This window comes from Epinephelus lanceolatus, chromosome 19, assembly GCF_041903045.1.
Source record: "Epinephelus lanceolatus isolate andai-2023 chromosome 19, ASM4190304v1, whole genome shotgun sequence".
Classification (NCBI taxonomy): domain Eukaryota; kingdom Metazoa; phylum Chordata; class Actinopteri; order Perciformes; family Serranidae; genus Epinephelus; species Epinephelus lanceolatus.
Genome location: NC_135752.1, coordinates 14,065,172 through 14,086,634, shown reverse-complemented (window position 1 = coordinate 14,086,634; position 21,463 = coordinate 14,065,172). Strand labels below are relative to the sequence as shown.

Below are 21,463 nucleotides of genomic sequence, written 5' to 3'. Positions count from 1 at the left end.
TCTGGGTGAGACTGAATGAGCTCTAACAGCTGAATCTGTCCCAGTTTGCATTGTGTTTCAGTACCTGTGCACTGTCCGAGCGGGTTGCACTCCTGGCAGGCTGAGGGGCAGTGTTGGCACTCCCTGTCCCGCTCAGTGTGCGCTGGAGGACACTCCTCCACACACTGGTGCTTGTGTAGGAGGAGAGGCTCTTCACAGCTGAGGCAGTGGGTGGCATTCCTCCCACAGGACGCACAGCCTGCCGCGCAGCTACGACACACCTGGCCCGTGGGATAACCCCTGTGAGGAGCCAAAAAGACATGAGAAGACACAAATGGACAGACACGAGACTTATAGTGCATGTATGCTTTTGTATCCTTGTCCATATCAGCTGAATCAGGCTGCATGGACATATCACTAAACACATTTTCAAAATCCCACTTGAGATTGTGGCAAGTAAAAACGTTGTTGTATTAAGTCTCCTGTAAATTAATTATGTTTTCCTTGTTAGTATGTGTCAAGCTGGATGTACTGCATACGTATATAAGCAGATATTTTTATATTAAATATACCAGCATGAATGTATGCACTGCTGCTGGGATCAGCATGAGGACTGCTCCACTTCAGTCCAGAGAGGACAACTAATAATTCATCCAGACTATCATGTAGTACTTAAATATTGCTATAAAAAAAAAAAGCAGCTTGGTAGTTGACAGTAAAAGTAAAAAAATAAAGTCCTCATGGCCAAAAAGTTGAAATGGTCATCTCAGTGCTAATGGAGCTTCAAGGATCTCTTCAGCAAGGACGAGATATTCTTTCAAACTCAAGGATGTCAAATTTACTGGCACATTAACATCAAATAGGAAATGTCAAAATCATGGCCAGGAAATACGTCTCCTGACATTTTGTGTTTGGCTCTTCATGCTTCAGACATCTGGCCTGATGTTCAAACACTGTGATTTCCACATGATTCTGCCAGCAGTGTTAAATCCCCACAGTATCTCCAAACGGAGAGCAATCAATTTCCGCACAGAGCTGAAGCACACTCATGTCCTACTATGTAAAAAGCATGTAAATACATTTATACTGATAGGACCGACCCCTGACCTGACACACTGTTGGACACACTGTCCGCCCTGCAGGAACAACTGAGCTTTACGAGTGCTCTGACAGCGGGTGCAGTGCCGAGCGTCCACACACTGCAAGCAGCCTGGAGGGCAGGCCTCACATGCACCACTCAGCCGGCTGGCAAAGAAACCCCCCGGACACTTCGACACACATGTTTGCTGTGTGGTCAGAAACCGCCCTGGAGGAGGAAGAAAGAGTAAACATCACCACTGCGCCATAAAATAGCTGGCTATGATGTGGTGTAACCACGAAAATACGAAACTGCTGTTGCAGATCAGAAAGCATACACACAACTCATCTAAGAAAGTGACTGACAGACCTTTGGCACAGCTTGTACACTGGTTCTTCTCTTCTCCAGAGCAGGACTCACAGGATGGGTGGCAGTCCTCACACGCTCCGTCATCTGGGGGGAAATAACGCTGTGAACATGACAGAACCACTTACCACTGGCTCTGCTATGGGACCACCATAGTACAAAGTGTTGGGGAGTAACTAGTTACATGTAACAACGCGATGTAAACAACTTAGCAATTAAAAGAAACTGTAATCAGTTAAGGTTACTGAGAAAAAATCATGCAATCAAATTACAGTTAGTAATAATAATGTTGGGGTTTAAAAAGGGGTTTGGTTATAAGCTTATGTGTAAAATAAAACATTAATCCTGTAGCTTTGCATATTTTTACTGCCCTGGAACTCCTTCTTTTGGCATATTTCCAAACACCACCGGTCAGCATTGTTGTTTTTGAGTGCAGCACCATAAAGGGTGGGATGTCTCTACATCCAGACAGGCTCCATTAATTTGGCTGCATTGCTATGAGCAACAGGAGTCTGCCATTCCTGTAACCAGCCAACCACACCAAGTCGGGTGCCCATGTCATTAGACAACAATGTCTTTCAGTGCTGAAAATTCAACAATATTTTGCCTCTAAAATCAGGAAAGGGCCCTAAATTTACTGTACAGTGCACAGCCTAATTACCTGGAATGAAATTATATCAACACTGAAATGCTTGAAGTTAAACCTGAGGAAACATTTACACGTTAGTTAATGTAACTGTAACCAGTCACATAAGTAACCAAAAAGCAATCAAATATATTAAGTTACATTACTGTGATGTCATTAAAATAGTTACTTTACTCATGACATTTTCAAGAGAGTAACTAGTCTGTAACCTGTAACCTATTACATCTCAAAAGTAACATTCCCAACACAAATCTTTGTCCTGGTTAACAAATGGAGCCCCAACAGTCAGATGGCAGAGGGCTATTTTCTTAGTGACCTATAAGGCACCTATAACAGCAGTTGCTGTAAGATATACAAGATATGCTGTAGCAATATTTCTAGTTGTCTAATTTATACAGACTATAGTTTGATATTTTGGGAAATACTCTGATCAGCTTTTGTGTCATGAGCTAGACGAGAACATTGATACCACTCTTAAGTTTGTACGCTAAATACGAAGGTTAGCCTAGCTTAGCTTAGCTTAGCATAAAGACCGGAAGCAGGGGAAAAAAGTTTGTCTGGCTCCGACCAAAGTTTAAAATTGTGCTTAATGACGCATTATATCTCTTTTATTCAATCTCGTCCTATTTTGTGTCTATTTCTTGTTGTACTTTTTAACATACTGTATGGTGTGTCCAGGAACGTCCTGGACACAGTGTCCATGAGAAAACAGAGGCAGAGAGCCCAGTTTCTGCAGATGAATACACTGCCATATACTTCTAGTAGATTGTAAGGGACGACTGAGAGGGATTACTTTTGCATAAGTCTAAATATTGTTTGTTTGTTTGTTTTTTTTTTAAATCCTGCATAGTATACCTTTAAATATTTACTTACAGAGAGTTGTTTTACTGGAGGTTTTATGAATATTTCTTGGCAGGCCCCAGTGACTTCCATGAGTCTCGTCACCAACTTGCCCGGCAACCTTTAGCTTTGGAGAGAGCCAGGCTAGCCCTGATGCTTTCGATCTGTGCTAAGCTAAGCTAATTACCTTCATGCTGTAGCTTCAAATTAAAGGTAGAGACATGAGAGTGGTATGAATCCTCTCATCTAACTTTCAGCAAGAAAGCATGTTTCCCCAAATGTCTCCCAAAAGCAGCATTTAGGGGAAAAAAAACAACTGAGATTAGCACTTAAACCCACTCTTCACTATCTAAATCAAGCGGCAATTACACAAGAGCCTCACAGCATCCTGCAACATTGTGCTTTTCCAGATTTTGTGTGAAGGTTTGAGACTTTAATCTCAGGTTTTGTAGTTGCTAAGATTAAAAGTTTAAGAATAACTTTACTTATGTGTGTTCATTTTCGACCTTTGTTAAAATGGTATGTACTTTTCTCAGAATTACTTTAGTTCCTATAATTAAGATGTCTTGCCTCGCACTAATTACCATATGTTGTTTTAAGGTCTACCCAACTAATTCTTGGGGGGAACTAAATGTTCAGCATATACAATCAATTATTTCAAAGTCCGTATCTGGCCAACGTTCAGTACTTCTGCCTGTTTCGAGTACTTAAGTTGGTGCGGGGTTCAGGGACGGTGGCACACAGACCAATTACCCTCCAAGATTTCTCTTCTGCCCCTGTGAAAGTGCCCAAATCCCTGATTCATTATGAGCAGACAGTTGGATTAGTGGAATACATAAGTATTAGTCTCACCGCTGCGAAAGGTCTTAATGGGACAGACCTCATGGTCAGACACACACTCTCCGTTTTCGAGCGTCTTCCCTTTCTCACACGACAGACAGTCGTCGTCCTCCGGGCCGTCACATGTCACACAGTCTGAGTGACACTCCTCACAGTCATTGGTGTCTTCGTCGCCGTAGTAACCATCGGGACACACTGAAACACAACTCCCCTCTGGGAAAAAGTAGACGTTTCTCTGTTTTTTTAAAACAATATTGTATGTATGACACTTAGCTGGGCAAGTTCACTATTTGAGGTACTTTAACTTTACTTAAATGGGAACTCCAATAATTTCACACATCAAAGTTTACTTACAGGTCCCTTGTCAAAATCCAGTTTTAATACTTGACCAGTTGACATCATGCTTACATGGTGCATGTTCTTAAAAAAATGTGTAATCAAAACATCTCATACTAACTTAAACAGGTAGATTTAGGAACCACAACTTTTCTTTTGCTAGAATTAATGTGGCCCTGGCTACAGTTACTAGTCTCTTTATAAGATTAATATTTGAAAATGTATGATCATCTTGTGTGGTTGTGATTCGCTAAATTACCTGACAAAGAAGTTACAGAAGTAGGTAAAATTAGCTTGATCTGCTGTAACGTTTTAATACTGCTTACAAGCTAAACATTAGTTTTAATAAAACAATTATACTATATTCATAGTATCAGTAAGCAGCCTGTGTGCATGTGAATCACTTACGGTACTCAGTAATATCTATTTTTACTTTTAGTAAAATTTTAAATTGCACCACTTCCCAGTGGTGAAATGTAACAAAGCACATTTACTTAAGTGCTACACTTAAGTACAAATTTCTGTGTCCATTTTCTGCAACTTTAGACTTAATGCACTACATTTCAAAGGGAAATAATGCACTTTTACTCCACTACATTTATCCGACAGCTACAGTTACTGGTTACTTTACAGATTTAAAATTTTACAGACAAAACATGAGATTATCTTATAAAATATGATGCACTGTTTTAGAGTAAGCAACCCCAAAGTAATTAAAAACCATCTATGAGAGGAAGAAATACCACTTGAAGCTACAGTGGGTGCCTTTATATGCAAATATGTTTTAGTTTTCATAAATGTCACTATGTCCTGACAGTACTACAGTCAGTAATACAGTCTCCTTGTATTGCTCCTAATGGCATTTGCAAGAACAAAAAAAACACCCAATCAGAGCCAAGATGTCAATCATGTCAATCACTGCTAATAAACTGCAGTCAAACTGTCAAACTAGGCAGCCATATAAAATATAAATCATGTTTCTGTTACTGCATTGCCTTTTGCTCACCTCAAATGTTTTCAGAAACATATTTTAGTGTACTGTTTAGCTGTAAAATGAGAAAGTTTGCGACCAGGCCACCATGTTGAAAGCAGTAGAGTGAAAAACAAGCACCACACACCAGCCAGACCAACGTTCTCATTTTACAACTAAACAGTACACTAAAATACGTTTCTGAAAACATTCGAAGTGAGAAACAGGCAATACAGTCACAGAATATTGGTTCAGATGCGCTGTTTGACCGCAGTTCACGAGAAGAGCAATCACAGCTGATTGATTGACAGCTGCTGTCTGAAAATGACCTCTGATTGGCCAAAGTCTCCCGTCATGGGCTCGATTTTCTAGAGCCTGAAACAGAGCCAGGAGGAGGAGCAGAGGTGTAGCTTCTCTCAGACCACTTGAAATAAAATATGCTTAAAGTATATTATGGGATTTTTGCCCAGTGACGCCAAAATTAAACTGCTTACCCCAGCTTTAAACATCAGTATCAGCATCAGTAATAATAATCCAACATATAATATATAATAGTATAACATTCATATTTTAAGTGACATTTTCAAGACTTTTACTTGAAGTGGAGTATCTTTATGCTGCAGTACTGATAGTTTTAAAGTGAAAGAACTGAGTACTTCCTCCACCTCTACTTCCTGATGCATAATAATAATGCATCATGCCTTTATGTCTTGACCATGTGGGGCAGTCCTACCTGATAAGAAGAGGTCTGTCTCACACCAGTAGCACTCATGTTCGTCACAGCTCACACAGTTGTCATCACATGGAACACAGGTCATCTCCTGTTCCACGCCATACGTCTTAGCCGGGCAGTTTTTGTAGCAGCCATCCTGAAAACTGATAACACAAACAGCAGTCTATACCTGCGGTTTTACCTTACACACACACACACACACACACACACACACACACGTGCGCGCACGCACACACGCACACCAATCCACTCCACTCTCAGAGCAAAAAGGGGCCTTTTCATTCTAGTATAGCAGTGAACTGAGAGGCAGAGAGGCGAGATCACACATGGCGACAGTGAGGCACACAGCCTTACTTGTAAAAGCCCTCAGTGCAGGAAAGGCAATGCCTGGGGTTATCTGTTGAAAGCAGACAAAAAACTCAGCTCTCTTTTTAAACAGGAACTACCAGGAGAAACCCTTGAACATGGTCAGGAACACACTGAGGAGGAGAGCTTTGTCTACTGTAGGCAGCGTTCATTTGGGGAAAACTCATTACAGCTACGGCACCATCACTTACACAAGACACACTTCCTGCAGCCCTCCTCACAGGCCATGCAGTCATTGTAATCTGGATCCTCCACCTCCCCTGAGACAAAAAAAAAAAAAAAAGAGTGTGAAAGAAAGATACAAGGAGAGAAAAGAGGGTGAGAGAGCAAAGGGACAGATGTAAGATGATGCTCTTCAAGGTCATTTTTGACACTGCATGACAGATATAAGACAACCAGCTCATAAATAACACTGTGACCTTGTTTACCTTCTCCACACTCCAGCTTCGCACACACTCCATCAGAGATGTAGTATGAGGAGTTGCACTTGAGGCAGTGGGTGGGGCTCGTGCAGAGCCAGCAGTGGTCCGAGCAGGGCTCACAGCTCCTCTCCTTGGTGTGGTAAAAGGCCTCAGGACAGGCATCCAGACACTGGCCTTTATGCAGGTAACGCTCCAGTCCAAACTTATCTGGAGGAAAAATCACGGTGTATGTTGAACTTTCTGGTTATGAATGCGTTTGATTTTCCAAAGCCAGTTCAATTTGGATTATGGTGTCAAGGTACTAAAATACACAGGTCCAGTGTGTAGAAGTTGGGGGCATCTATAAGCAGAAATGGTATACAATGTTCATAGCTATGTTTTCATTAATTTATGAACACCTGAAAGTAAGAATCGTTGTTTTCCATTACCTTAGAATGAGCCGTTTATATTTACATATGGAACAGGTCCCCTTCCACTGAGTCCGCCATGTTGTTTCTTCATTAGCCCAGGACAGATAAATTAAGCTATGGCTCTAGACAGGGCCATTAGTGTTTTTGTGTCAGTCACCATAATTCTCCTACACGCTTGGTACACAATGGAAGTTTCAGTTTTGCAACCGCGCTACATTTAGATGCCACTAAATCCAACACACTGGACCTTTAAGTTTGAAGTTAAAAACAACCATTTTACTCTTTTGGCTTAGAACAATGCACAAAACATTGAGCTCATCATGTAGCCACATGAGAAATAATATGTTTTAGTTTTCTGAATGTCACCTTGTACACTGTAGTTAAATCTGCTCTGATCAATCCCTCTATATTAACAATGCATTAAATAACTATGTGTAATGTAAAAGGGGCCACCTGTAGTGATGAACACACCTGACTCTGAAGTTCTTTTCAGCTCTATCAGCTTGTGGCTATTTTAAAAAGGAGGGTTTGTATGGGATTCTAGTGACAACTCTTTCTGACCAATCAGTGGTCTGTAGTATCTTAACTCGGCTCAGTTCACTTGGAACCGTGACCAAGGTGGTACAAAAAAACAACAACCTAGTTTTGATGCAGCCAACAGTGGCAAGACAGGCTGAAATGTTACTACTCACACCATCAATGTACATCCAAAAAAAGTGTTTGATTTTGTCACTGACAGGCTCAGATTGTTATCGAAGTGTCTCACAACATTACAGAAAAGATCATTACTGAGATGGACCTTTTTGTTAAAAAATAAGATCCTTTTTGTTTAACCAGGCACAGCCCAGCCATTGCTAATGCAAAATTCACCAAACTCCAGTTACTGTTTATATAAATTGAGTCTGGTGGGTTTGGCTATGGCAAGTTTGGGGCTGTTTCTGGTTCAACAAAAGCATCTTAGTCTTTGACAAAAAAGGTCTATCTCTGTAGGGATACTTTCCATAATGTTGAAAGACACAGAATAATAATCTGAGCCTGACCTGTCAGTGGCACTTTCATTGGATGTAAATTGACGGTGCACAAATGCCCTGCTGAATGCAGCCCTCTTGTTTAATACTGGACCAATTTCAAAACTGTCGTTACAATCAGTCACTTAGAAAATCCGGTCCAGGTTGAACAATACCAAACTTACCTTTTTGGTAAAGGAAGTGTACATGTATTTAGAATTTTATCTTTTAGGATGATCTGCTTTGTGTGCATGTATATACATTATTGTACTGAATGATTCTGAGACCATTACAGTGACTGCAGTGAGGGGGAAAATTACTATTTCCAGTTTCCCATGGAAGCAACAGATGAACATGATCAGCAATATGTGGAATTAGGACACCTAACAGGACACCATGATAAATTAATCAGTCCATTGTATGTCTCACACACACACACACACACACAGCAAAATTTTGAAAAAAAAAATTGTTCAGTCCTCACCAGTGTCACAGCTGGTACAGTTGGCAGGCCCGGCATCCACACAGGTGGCACAGGTGTGGTCACACAGGTGGCACTGGCCACCTGATTGGTACTTGCCCTTGGCACACTCCACCACACAGTGGCCCTCATCTAGAGCCCTGCAGCCAAAAACAACAACATTGAAACCAGTTTTTCAGCTGCAACACCACAAAATCAACAGATATGAATTATGTCTATGCAAATGAGCTGAACTCATTTCGATCCCAGCATGCAACATATGGCAGAGTTATACAGATGAAGCTGAGTGTGTTGACACAGGGACAACAGAGGGAGGGGTGAGCATGGTTGGTTAAACTAGGAGGCAATGAGGGATTTTTAGGCACTGATGATAATTATTTGAAGTTCAAATTTCTGAACCAATTGATCTGATGATGAGTAATATATGAACAACACTAACCTATCCCTAACACTGTATACAGCAACTGTTCTTTGCTGTACATTTTTCATTGGTTCAATTTTCTTCTGACAAATTATGGAGAAAACAACAGACCATAAATGGCACATTTTGTTTTTTTCATATTCAGTCCAATCAATTAATCTGCAGATTATTTTTTCCCAATTTATCAGTGAATTGTCTATCAATGATATATCAAAAATAATATGATTGCTGGAAAGAGACATTGTTGTTGAGTTTTTCAAATGTATTTTTTGGCGCTTTGAGCACCACAAACCAAGTGCCATCTAGTTCCATTATATTTGAGAGAAGGCAGACATCTCCAAGACTTGGCGACTCACACCAAAACAATCTAGATTGACATTTATAATTACCACCCTGCAGTTGTAAGCCACTGCACAACAGTCAAGTTTCTCTTACAGTTTACATCGATGTCTGTGAAAATGACAGCAAAGAAGATCTATACAATCAGCACAGTTTCAAGGTGGGCACCCAAGATTTGTGTCACCAATTAAGTATCTGACCAAATGCCTCCCCTTCTGGTGCCCAGTTATAACGCTGAATAATGGTCAGAAAATGATGCAGAACATTATGATGTCACAGGGAAGTTGACCTTTTGGATAAAAAATCTCATTATTTCATCCTATTAGACATTTCTGTGAAGTTTTGTCATAATTAGCGTATGAATTCTTGAGTTAAGGCCAAAAACAAATTTTGCGAGGTAACACTGACCTTGACCTTTGACCACAAATGTCCAATCAGTGTATTCCTCAGTCCAAGTGGACATTTGTGTCAAATTTGAATGCATTCCCTCACAGTGTTCTTGAGATATTGCATTTACAAAAATGAGATAGATAAGGTTACACAGACTTTACCTTTGACCACCAAAAACTGGTCAGTTCATCATTGAGTCCAAGTGGACATTTGTGTGAAATTTGAAAAAAATCCCTCATGCTGTTCCTGAGATATCATGTTCACGAGAATGAGATGGATGCATGGTCACAGCGACCTTGACCTTTGACTCTTGACCACCAAAATCTAATCAGTTCATCGATGACCAAAATCTAATCAGTTTATCATTGATTCCAAGTGTACATTTGAGCCAATTCCCTTGAGGCGTTCCTGAGATATCATGCTCACAGGGGTGGGACGGACAACCTGAAAACATAATGCCTCCAGTCATGGCTATTGCCGGCATGGAGACATAAAAAGCACTACAGCTAAGAGGAAAAATATGTATTATTGATTTTGGGGTGAACTGTCCCTTTAATAACATACACAATTCATTTTCATCTATATAGAATTGGTCAGAAGCTTACAGGCTTTGACTGTAAGAATACATCGGTGTATTATTTGTCCCTCTTCATCATGGTGAAGCATCATTTTTTCCTCAGAGAAAACAGTGGGATGTATCAATTTCCCCTCTGACCCTGAATCTAAAAAGTCAAGACCAACTCACCGTGAAGAAACACAGCTGATGCAGTCTTCTTTCTGCGGCCCTGTGCACTTCAGACACGTTGCATCACACGCGTGGCACTTTCCATTACTGTCCTGGTACTCTCCTGATAGACATGCAGCAAGAGAACGACGCTGACTCAGAAATGAATAACCACCTGAGGCATAGATACCACAGGATGCAAGCCACATATACAGAACATCTCCACACTATGCATTTTTCAAGATAAACCCGGCTGACTAATGATGATACATACTGTATCATGTAAATGTATACATATATAGAGATAAAGAGCCCATAAAACAGCCTATATACTGCCATCATACCTATGCAGGAGTTGGGTATGTTTGATATTAATTCAGTTAAAGGAAATAGTTGTATTTGAGAAGTTAAAGAAGTTAGAGAACTTCATCGGTTGAGGTCGCTTTATATTTATCTAGCAGCGGTGAGCCAACATGTAATAGAGGAAGAAGATGGTTGACTGACCCTCTGTGCACACAGTGTTAACAACGCACACTCCCTCCTGCAGGCTGTGACCGCTGGAACAGCTGCTGCAGTTCCCCCAGCTCTGCCCCACACAGGTGAGACAGCTGGCGTCACACCTGAGGAGGAGAGCACAGAGACTGAACACATGCGCACACAAACACACGCGTACTGACCACAAAAAACACACACAGAGGGGGGGGAATAAAACTCTATCCATACAGGCACACAACTACAAACACACACACAGAATCCAACCACCAGAATAAGGCCTGCCATCAGCAGATAAACAAACCACCCACACCTGAACACACACCAGTGAGCTCACCTCCTACATATGCTGTGCCCATCAGCTATCTCTGGGTTTGGTTCGGTGGCGTAGAAGCCAGCACTGCAGGAGGACACACACCTCCACTCCTCCGTCAAGTAGCCTTCTGCACAACGGGTGCACGCCGCAACACCTGCACCTGATGTCACATGAGGCAGAAACAAAATATGCTCTTAAATGGACAAAAGTCACAAAGGTGTGCTGCAAACAGCCTGCTGCCATGTGTTTAATGATAAGTTTTCATACAGTTCATGACCTTTGACCTGTGCTCTCACCTGCACAGGTAGCGCAGGCCTTGTGACAGGGCTTGCATATGCCGTCCTCCCTGTCCGGGTAGAATCCCGCTGCGCAGCTCCGCTGGCACCGATTCCCCTGCAGACTGGAGAGGGCGGAGAGAGCATGTGGCACCGTGACACACACAACCAATCATGTGACACCGAGAAGATGACTCATTGCCTTTAGACTGTGGACTCAGTTTTCCAACCCACAGCACACCACCACATGTACTTGGTGAACTGAGTCAGTGAACACAGTATTCCGGAAACTTCTAACCCAACAATATGGTGAATTTGACAAGGATGTTTTGTTTTCTTGTGCCGATATTTCAAAATGAAAATTAAGAGGCATTTTTCATTATAGGCAAATGATAACACATGCTTGTGACGTAAAAACACTGTGGCTCTTTTTCCTAATTGTTCTGATGCTGCAGAGGGTGGGTGCACAGGGACAATCAGTATTCTCAGCGGCTGGATGTGAAGGAGCAGTGTTTACCGAGCAGTTAATTCAAGCATCATCGGAGAATTTGTCTCACCTTGTGTCTGGTTTGCATTCTGTGCAGATGCTGTAGGAGGTGCACTTCAAGCAGTTTTCACTGCACTTCTTGCACATATTTGCATCTGTGGGGAAATCAAACAATACACATGGAATACACATCCGGGCGATTAATCAATCTTACTCACACAGCCCTCAACTGCAGTTACATCAACTGACTATTCATTAGCAGTCTCATATGCAGCTGCTCTGTAAGCCATGGCTCCCTCCATGGTTCACTGGGGGATATTCTTTCTGTATTGTTAAGTATAATTACAAAATGTGACCACACATAATTTATAAAAGGACGTTTAAGGCCAGAAATCCAACCATGGTCGAGGTAGTAGTTATCCCCGCAGGTGGCTGTGCAGGTACTGGTCCCTTCAGTCAGGTGATGACCAGGTTGACAGGAAGTGCACTGGTCACTGCGGCTCCCGGTGCAGCTCTCGCAGGAGGAGAAGCACCTCTTACAACGCCGGCGGTCGCCCCAGAATCCCCTGGGACACTCTGATACACACATCCTATTGGACCGACACGGACCAAAGCACATAGAGGACAAGAGGTGTGACTCTCTAAATGAGTGGGAGTGGAGACAGTCTGCGTCCATTTTTTGCCATCATGATGAGGTCACTTTTTGTGTTAAGATTTTGGCACAATATATAAACATTTGGACTAAATAACAGCTGATTATTTTAATCTGCAGTATGTGTGATCCATATGCTCGGCAGCAACAGTATCAAACACATACTGTACACTGCATTCTGGATCCACTAAGTGTACTGTGTAATCATGCTAACCTTGTGTTGTTCTTGAACTTGAGAAAAAAGTGTAAACACGTGACACACTGCTGCGGGGTGGGCCCCTCACAACCATCGTCACTGCATTCTGGGTCGCAGGGTCCTGGAAGGGCAAATACTCACAAAGTCACTGCACCACCACGGCAACAACAGAGAAGTTATTCACTTTGCTGGTAGAGCCCCATATTAACATAAAAAACTACCTGAACTGACAGAAACTGTAGATCTGCATTAGAGTGCATTTAGCTGCTGTCTGAGAGGTCTGAGCTAGAGTAAGGGGCAGCTTAATATGGGCTGAGCACATGACTCACCACTGTATTCTTCAGTGACATCACTATCCATCGCCATCCCAGCCGATCGGGCTCGCTCACGATGCCTGGGATACGGCTGCTCTGCGGTGCCATAAATCACCAGGGACCACTCCTTTAGCGTCCCTATGAAACAACAGAGAAACAGGAAGAGAGGAAAGATAAGAGGCCTGTCCCAGGAGGCCTGCACTGTATTTTAGCTGTACTTTAATGTATGTTTCATAATACTGTGATGTTACAAAGAGGAAGAGCAGACCTAGTTCAGTGTTGTCTCTCTTCTGAGAGGAAGTATCCTGGATTTTCAAAGTCCATCTCCCGGCTACCGACTCCCCCCAGCTGTGAGTTGTCATGAATTCCCAGTTTTGAAATCCCTCGGTGGAGTCGTCAAGAGGCCTAAACCAAAACATTACATAATCATGATGACACTACCACTATTATTACTGCTGCTATACTACTACTACTACTAATACTACCACCACTACAACTAGTTCTACTGTTGCTAATACTACAACTACAAGTTACACTACTACTGGTTAAAGGACAACTTCGGTATTTTTCAACCTGGGCTCTATTTCCCCATGTGTATGTGTGCGTATGATTCATGGGTACCACTCGTTCTAAAATTGGTTCAGTATTGAGCCGCGTAACGAGCTAAAACAGTAATGGGGGCAAATGCGTCCCGTATAAAAGTCCTTTTTTTCGCCACTGACCGGTTCAGATCGTCAGTGCTATCTCTGTAACTAGCATATGGTAGCGGCCCTGGGGCAGTGGTGAGTGTGAATGAGTGGAGTCAGATGTCAGTCAGTGTTGGAGCAGAAAGGCGGAAGTTGTCCCCGCTTGGTAATGTAAATGAGTATGTGTGTGTGAAGTGTGTGTTACGCTAGAAGAGTCAGAGGACGGAGTCTTTTACGTGCTACCCCCTGGACTGTTACCGGAGTTTTTGGAGTGCTCAAATAAACGGGCCTTTTTCCCGAACGCAAGAACAGGATGTCGCGCAACACCCTGTACAGCTTTCATAGGCTGCCTTTGTCGGACGGCGAGATGCTGAAGTTGTGGCTAGTTGTGCTACAAATGGATGCTAACACTCCTGTCCAGACACTGTGCCTTGCAGACCATCGGGTCTGCAGTGCTCACTTCTCCCAAGATGACTACTGCCAGCCGAAGAAGAGAAGACATCCAATCCCAAAACACCTCTTCCTCAAGAAAACGGCTGTCCCATGAGTAGAGAGAGCTACAGACACAGTGGAGCAAAGCTCGTGACATCACACAGCCCAGAGGTAAGGGAAAGGCTAAGTTAGTATGCTATTTACAGAGACAGCACTGGCGATCTGAACCGGCCAGTGGCGAAAAAACACACACTTCACACACACATACTCTTTTACAATACCGAGTGGGGACAACTTCCACCTTTCTGCTCCAACACTGACTGACAGCTGACTCCACTCATTCACACTCACCACTGCCCCAGGGCCGCTACAATATGCTATTTACAGAGATAGCACTGGCGATCTGAACCGGTCAGTGGCGAAAAAAAGCACTTTTATACGGGACGCATTTGCCCCCATTACCGTTTTAGCTCGTTTCGCGGCTCAATACTGAACCAATTTTAGAACAAGTGGTACCCATGAATCATACGCACACATACACATGGGGAAATCGAGCCCAGGTTGAAAAATACCGAAGTTGTCCTTTAAACTACTACTACTAATTCTACTACCAGTACTGCTGCTAATATTAGCACTGCTGCTACTACTACAACTGCTGCTGTTAATATATACTTGTATAATATATCTTACTACACTGAACAAAAATATAAACGCAACACTTGTTTTTGCTCCCATTTTTCATGAGCTGAACTCAAAGATCTAAAACACTTTCTATACACACAAAAGACCATTTCCCTCAAATATTGTTCACAAATCTGTCTAAATCTGTGTTAGTGAGCACTTCTCCTTTGCTGAGATAATCCATCCCACCTCACAGGTGTGGCATATCAAGATGCTGATTAGACAGCATGATTATTGCACAGGTGTGCCTTAGGCTGGATTATCTCGGGAAAGGAGAAGTGCTCACTAACACAGATTTAGACAGATTTGTGAACAATATTTGTGAGAAATGGTCTTTTGTGTATAGAAAATGTTTTACATCTTTGAGTTCAGCTCATGAAAAATGGGAGCAAAAACAAAAGTGTTGCGTTTATATTTTTGTTCAGTGTATATCTTACTATATAATGATGAAAACTCTGTCTGTGGGTGTGTCTGTGGGTGTGTCTGTTCCACATTTTTCTCCTCACTGCGAATGAAGCAAAATTACATCAATTGGCCAAAGGGGGGCGCTATAGCAACCGATTGAAATTGCAAACTTTGAATGGGCATATCTCATGCCCCGTATGTCGCAGAGACATGAAACTTTGCACAGAGATGCCTCTCCTCATGAGGAACAAATTCAAACCTCAAAGACCCATAACTTCCGGTTATACAGATTTTCCGCCATTTCGAATTTTTTGAAAAACACTTAAAACCGATCTCTTCCTAGGAAGTTTGAGCGATCTGCATGAAACTCGGTGAACATAATCTAGGGACCAATATCTAAAGTTCCCTCTTGGCAAAAGTTGGAAAACTTACTAAAACTGAGCTTCTATAAGGCAATGAATATTGCGGAGGGCGTGGCTCATCACATAAAGGTGTATAACATCTCAAGGGTTTCACTGATCACCTCGCAACTTTGTAGGTATATGACCACACATAATCTGTGGGGACCCCTCCATTATTGACCCAATCAAACAAATGGGGGCGCTAGAGAGCTAATTTCTTATCTAGGTCTGACCGCCATATTGATTTTTACTAAACTTGGTAGATATGTTGAACAGGACGCCTCAAGGTGATTGGAGAAATTTAACTCTAACTGGCAACTGGGTGGCGCTATAACAACAGAAAAATGCTTAAAAATGGCTAAAATGCGACCAAACGCTGTGGCTCCCCCTGTGGCTGAATGTTGTTGTTTTTTTCTAATTTTTGGTATGGCTAAATCATGGTATGGTATGCTGTACATAATCACGGAAACTGTCAGTCAGTCATTCTGTCTGTCCCACGTTTTTCTACTCACTGACGTGGTCAATCTATGTGAAACTGCACATAGGCATTGAGGATTGGCATAGGTAGAAGGTGACAAAGCTACCAATGGGTATGGACTAGTACTGTATACTTACATTACTACTGCTGCTCATACTATAACTACTAGCTCTACCACTACTACTACTATTGGTAATACTACTATTAATGCTGCTACCAATTCCACTGGTGCTACTACTACTAATGCTAATACTACTACAACTAATTTTATTACCACTACTGCTGTTAATACTATTAGTACTACAACTGCTGCTAATACTACCACTACTAGTTTTACTACTACTGCTGCTAATATTCCTTCCACTACTACAAGTGCCGCTGCTAATACTACTGCAACTACTACTGCTACAACTAACTATACTGCTGCTGCTAATACTACTACTACTAATGTTGCTACCATTACCACCAGTGCCATTACTACCACTGCTAATGCTACTAATACTACTGCAACTGCCGCTGCTAATTGTACTACTACTGCTGCTAATAATATTACTACTGCTGCTACTGTTACAACCAGTGCCACACTGCTGCTGTCATTACCACTAGTGGTACTATTATTACTATGTTATCACTACTAATGCTGTTCCTACTACTGCTGCCTACAATTTGGGGCTGCTACTGCTGCTAATTCTTCTACTGTTTCCACTACTACCACTTATGGAGCAACGCCTGCGAGCTAGTTCAGGCAGTCAACTCGAGCTGCACTGATTCATACGCACACGTCATACGTCACAATGTACGTCCAAATCTGGCGGTCTCTTTAAGCTGCAAAATCTTCCCAACTCCCTCTTTGCATTGTCTATGTTGCTGCTGCCCTGCATCAGTACTGCCGCTCTCTCTTTCAGCCCCACCTTTACCCCAGCATCCACCTGCAGGCTCCGGCTAGGGGGGAAAATATCTAATCATCACTTCCCAATATCTCATGTAAACGTATCTGTGGGAAGTGATGAGGCCAGAGTCCAGACGCCAAACTCTAACGCCAAACTCTGCTGTTGAAATAAACATTTAAACGTGACTTGTCTGACTGAACTACTGCTCCTGCTGTATCTATTGCTAACACAAAAATATTTATTAGAGCAGCTTTAAACAGAACCTGAGCAAATGTACATATTTATCCTCCCCATGTTCTTTAAATAATGAGTTTAACACTTAAATCCACCTTGTTGCTATATGCTGTATTTTTGGGATAGCAGTTTGTCAACAGTAAGAAAATGCATGAAGGTGAAATTTAATCTGCCAGTAACTTGCCCAGATAGTATCTGGGTAGTAAAAAAACAATTGGAGTTTGGCAACTGGTATCTGGCAGATGCCAGTTGCCAAAATCCAAATGCTTTTCCCCTAATGGGACAAGGTGCCAAGCTGAGGAACTTAGTACTGTGAAGTTTTATTATTCTCTGCCTTAAACTGTTATATGCTCTGCTTTAAACAACAATGTTCTCATAGATTGCTGTAAGTGGAAACCATGTGGTGCAGCTATAGGGTGGTTATATTTTCCACACATTCTGTCCGTGATTGAGCATCGCTCTTAGTTACCTGTTAGCCAGCAGCTGCGACACAGTGCCTGAAGGTGACGTGAGTGTAATGGAAAGGTCGCCGCGACGACTGTGAGTGATGGTAACACGGACAACGACATGCTCCACATAAACAACGTGCTGCAGGGGCTTGCTGGAGCAGCCTGTGCTCTCATACGCAGACGTCAGTGGCAAGCCGGGATGAATAGTTCTGTCATGAGAAGCAAGACAGGAAAAGAATAAAGACATATAGTGAGTGGCAGAGATGAGAGGAGGTTGAAAACAAGGAGCACAGTCACAAGGAAAGGCACAGTAAAGAAGAAGGGAAAAAAGTAACGTGTGCGAGAATCAATGTGAGAGAAATCCATGTGAGAAGTGAGACAGAAATAGATAAAGCGTGATAAAAGGGGGGGAATCAAGGGAAGCCCTGACTCAAAGCGGAGATGTCTCGCAGTGCAGTCGGTGTGATACCTGCTCAGCTGGATGGGAGCCTCCTCCACACACTCATGCTGTGAGGGGACTTGTTTCCAATGCTCGGCCTCCTTCACCATGCTCTCAGCATCCAGCAGGCCGAAGCCGTACAGGTGGCTCACTGAGACACACAGACACACAGACACACAGACATATACCACATTAGCTCGGGCATAAAAGGAGCTGTTGCTTATAAAAAAACATCACGCACTCCTGGGACTTTGTAGGCGTTTATTACTGTTCTGCTCACAGTATCTCATTAGTTTGTACGCTCACTGTTTGATAGTTTCCCTAAAAAGAGCTGAGAGAACATTTACCAAAATATGCTTATCAAGCTAAACTTATCTTTGCTCATCTTCTTTATTATAAGTTTTGAGAAGACTGGATTCAAAAGACATCATGTAATTATTCCATTTTCTCCAAACTACTTGCAAATACTGAAATAAAAAAAAAATAGTTAGAGTTAGAAATTTAGCAGAAGTCCAGTGAGAATACCTTTGTATCCGGCTCCATTAACGAGCCAGTCAGGAGCAAGAAGATGATGAGATTTTGAGGTTCGTACAATAATGTGCTGCACATCCCTCCAGGTTAGTAAAGGGCTGATGAAAGGTCAAACAGAGAAAAACATTTTATTCTCATCACCCGACCAAACCTATTAAACGGTGCCTGCATGTATGGATTTTGTGTGTGTGGGAGAGCTGCTTACTTGGCGTTCAAAGTGAGAGCAATGATGCCTGCAGCCATTGAGGAGGAGAGCGAGGTCTCGGATTTAGCCCGACTGCAGCTCTGCTGTGGACCCAATGTTACCTGTCGAAGACACCGATTCAACAGTATTCACCTGCCTTTACACAGAACTGTGCTTTTCTTCTTTGTTCAATGGCTTTAATGTAGTAGACATTTGGGTTGAGAGATACAATAGTATACCACTAGACATTACACATATGTCTATCAACAAATATTTTATTATACTGCTCAATCTTAATTTTCCATGTTCTTATTTTTGATTCCTATTTTCATGACCATATGACCAGAAGTCTTCTTTTTTAAAATCTTATAATATTTAACACTATGGTCCTGGTGAACTACCGTAGGAAAAACTGCACACATCTAATATGTTTAAAATACCCAAATTAAACTGGCATTTGTTACAAGGTGGTTTAAAGGGACAGTTCACCCCAAAATCAAAAATACATATTTTTCCTCTTACCTGTAGTGCTGTTTATCAGATTGTTTTGGTGTGAGTTGCTGATTATATAAGATTATAGAAGAGCAATCATAGAGACGTCTACCTTCTCTCAAATATTATGAAACTAGATGGCACTTGGCTTGTGGTGCTCAAAGCGCCAAAAATAAATAAATAAAATAAAAACACATTTTTGACCTGGTTATCTGAGACAATCTACAGACGTTGTTGTGAGCTGTTTCATATAGGAATTTTTTTCTGTCTACCAAATTACACTGACCAACCGTATCACTGCGCAGGAGGAAGAGTGCATCTACTCACCTAGCACTAAAATAGTTCCTACATGAAACTGCTCACAACAAGGTCTGTGGATTACCTTGAGTAACCAGGTCATGATTTCTGGAAAGAGACATTGCTGTTGAGTTTTTCAAATGTATTTTTTTGTGTTTTGAGCACCACAAGCTGAGTGCCATCTAGATCCATTATATTTGAGAGAAGGCAGACATCTTTATGGCTGATATCTCCAACACTCAGCTACTCACACCAAAACAATCTAGATTGATCTATAGTACTACAGGTAAGAGGAAAAAAAATGCATTTTTGATTTTGGGGTGAACCATCCCTTTAAGTCTCAGGTACATGTGAGATCACTCATAGAGGCAAAACCCACAATGCCTTATTAATCTAAGTGACAAATCATAAAGTAGGCTAATGGGATTTGGGAGTGCTATAAGAGATGAAGTATTGTCAGGATTACATGATTGTGTTTTTGGTAGGGCTGCAAGATATTTGCTATTATATTAAAGTGTGCTCAGTTCTGTTTTCTGTTGCTTTTGCAAATTGCTTGTTGAATTAAAAAAAGAAAGGACATTTGTTATTTCACAAATTGAACACTGAACTGAACACAAATGGCACCAATACATTGCGATGATGATAAAATATATATATAGTGCAGCCCTAGTTGTTGGCATACTGTCGGGAGTGCTAACAAAGAAATCCTGCAGAAAGAAAACACGAGTGGAAAACCCCTCAGTAAGCCCGAGGCCAGAGGAGCAGCTCTGAGTGTTCACCCAATTTACTCTAATGAGCCACCCCACTCTGTTTACCCATGACCCCTGCAAATTACATGGAGTGAGAGAAGTATCTGCCATCCTCTGCCCTCTGACTCCAAATTTATTTAAATAGGACATTCCAATTTTTTTTACCTGACAAAGATACAATTTGGATCAAAACACTGTCTATATAAATATGTGGAGTTAGTGTGCAGGTTTTACTTTTTTTATTGATATGTTTTCCAAAAGCCTTGCACCTCCAGCACACATAATTACATACTGCATAATTAATTATGTTTTTCCTCCCTGGTGGGTCGCAATGTAAAACACAAAGATTGCTGTCAATCATCAGGCAAAAAGAAAAAAAAAAAAAACAGTTGAAGTGGGTAATTAAGTATTCCATAGGAGGATATCTCCTCCAACTTTAAGAAGCATGTCATTTGGCCATATTGTCTATGCTGGCATGCCACTGTAGGCCTCCTGACTCTCTAAAGGTTCCTACTGTATAATTAGACAAGCTGCAACTGCTGCGGTGCCTTACAATGCAGCTCCTCTTATGGCTCTTTGTGCAAATGAACTATAGGCTCCAAAAATACCCTGTGACTGTTGAAGTGAATGCCACATTCCACATATTTAACATTCTTTAACACCATACCATAGGGGCTGAATAGCTCAGTTAACTTCTTCCTGTGTCTTTTGAATCTCAAAGTTATTGTTCTACCAGAAAGAAAGTTCATAGAGTGTGTGTCTGGGGCGTATTTGCTTGATTGACAGGTGTCTCAGACTATCACACTCAACTGCACAAGTTGTTGCTCGCTCGCCCCAAACACCGCTCTGCAGGAAATATGTATTTTGTGGCTTTCAGGGGCTTTAAGCAGCTGGATTGTTAAATCCAACCACAGACATCCCTTAAAGTTCAACCTAAGTTACAGATGTCGTCATCAAAACATAATTAGCTGTCTTTGTAAATATATAAGAAATGCCACTGAGTCTTGAAGGTAATAAAATTAATATTGTAACACA

General features: G+C 41.8%; 1 protein-coding gene across 1 annotated transcript in view; it reads right to left on the bottom strand.

Annotated features, from left to right (window-relative positions):
• The window catches only part of pcsk5a (proprotein convertase subtilisin/kexin type 5a), a 39,745-nt gene that overhangs the window by 10,694 nt on the left and 7,588 nt on the right, over nucleotides 1–21,463 (bottom strand). Inside the window, exons 9-30 of the mRNA XM_033646456.2 lie at nucleotides 18,912–19,012; nucleotides 18,701–18,804; nucleotides 18,206–18,326; nucleotides 17,757–17,945; nucleotides 13,349–13,485; nucleotides 13,096–13,218; nucleotides 12,785–12,887; nucleotides 12,318–12,508; nucleotides 11,989–12,073; nucleotides 11,453–11,556; nucleotides 11,178–11,316; nucleotides 10,853–10,968; nucleotides 10,370–10,472; nucleotides 8,478–8,614; nucleotides 6,583–6,783; nucleotides 6,346–6,414; nucleotides 6,143–6,185; nucleotides 5,789–5,931; nucleotides 3,762–3,962; nucleotides 1,427–1,510; nucleotides 1,087–1,285; nucleotides 65–279 (exon numbers count right to left, since the gene is read on the bottom strand). Coding sequence (XP_033502347.2) covers nucleotides 65–279; nucleotides 1,087–1,285; nucleotides 1,427–1,510; nucleotides 3,762–3,962; nucleotides 5,789–5,931; nucleotides 6,143–6,185; nucleotides 6,346–6,414; nucleotides 6,583–6,783; nucleotides 8,478–8,614; nucleotides 10,370–10,472; nucleotides 10,853–10,968; nucleotides 11,178–11,316; nucleotides 11,453–11,556; nucleotides 11,989–12,073; nucleotides 12,318–12,508; nucleotides 12,785–12,887; nucleotides 13,096–13,218; nucleotides 13,349–13,485; nucleotides 17,757–17,945; nucleotides 18,206–18,326; nucleotides 18,701–18,804; nucleotides 18,912–19,012 — 2,908 coding nt within the window. The remainder of the gene's footprint in view (nucleotides 1–64; nucleotides 280–1,086; nucleotides 1,286–1,426; nucleotides 1,511–3,761; nucleotides 3,963–5,788; nucleotides 5,932–6,142; nucleotides 6,186–6,345; nucleotides 6,415–6,582; nucleotides 6,784–8,477; nucleotides 8,615–10,369; nucleotides 10,473–10,852; nucleotides 10,969–11,177; nucleotides 11,317–11,452; nucleotides 11,557–11,988; nucleotides 12,074–12,317; nucleotides 12,509–12,784; nucleotides 12,888–13,095; nucleotides 13,219–13,348; nucleotides 13,486–17,756; nucleotides 17,946–18,205; nucleotides 18,327–18,700; nucleotides 18,805–18,911; nucleotides 19,013–21,463) is intronic.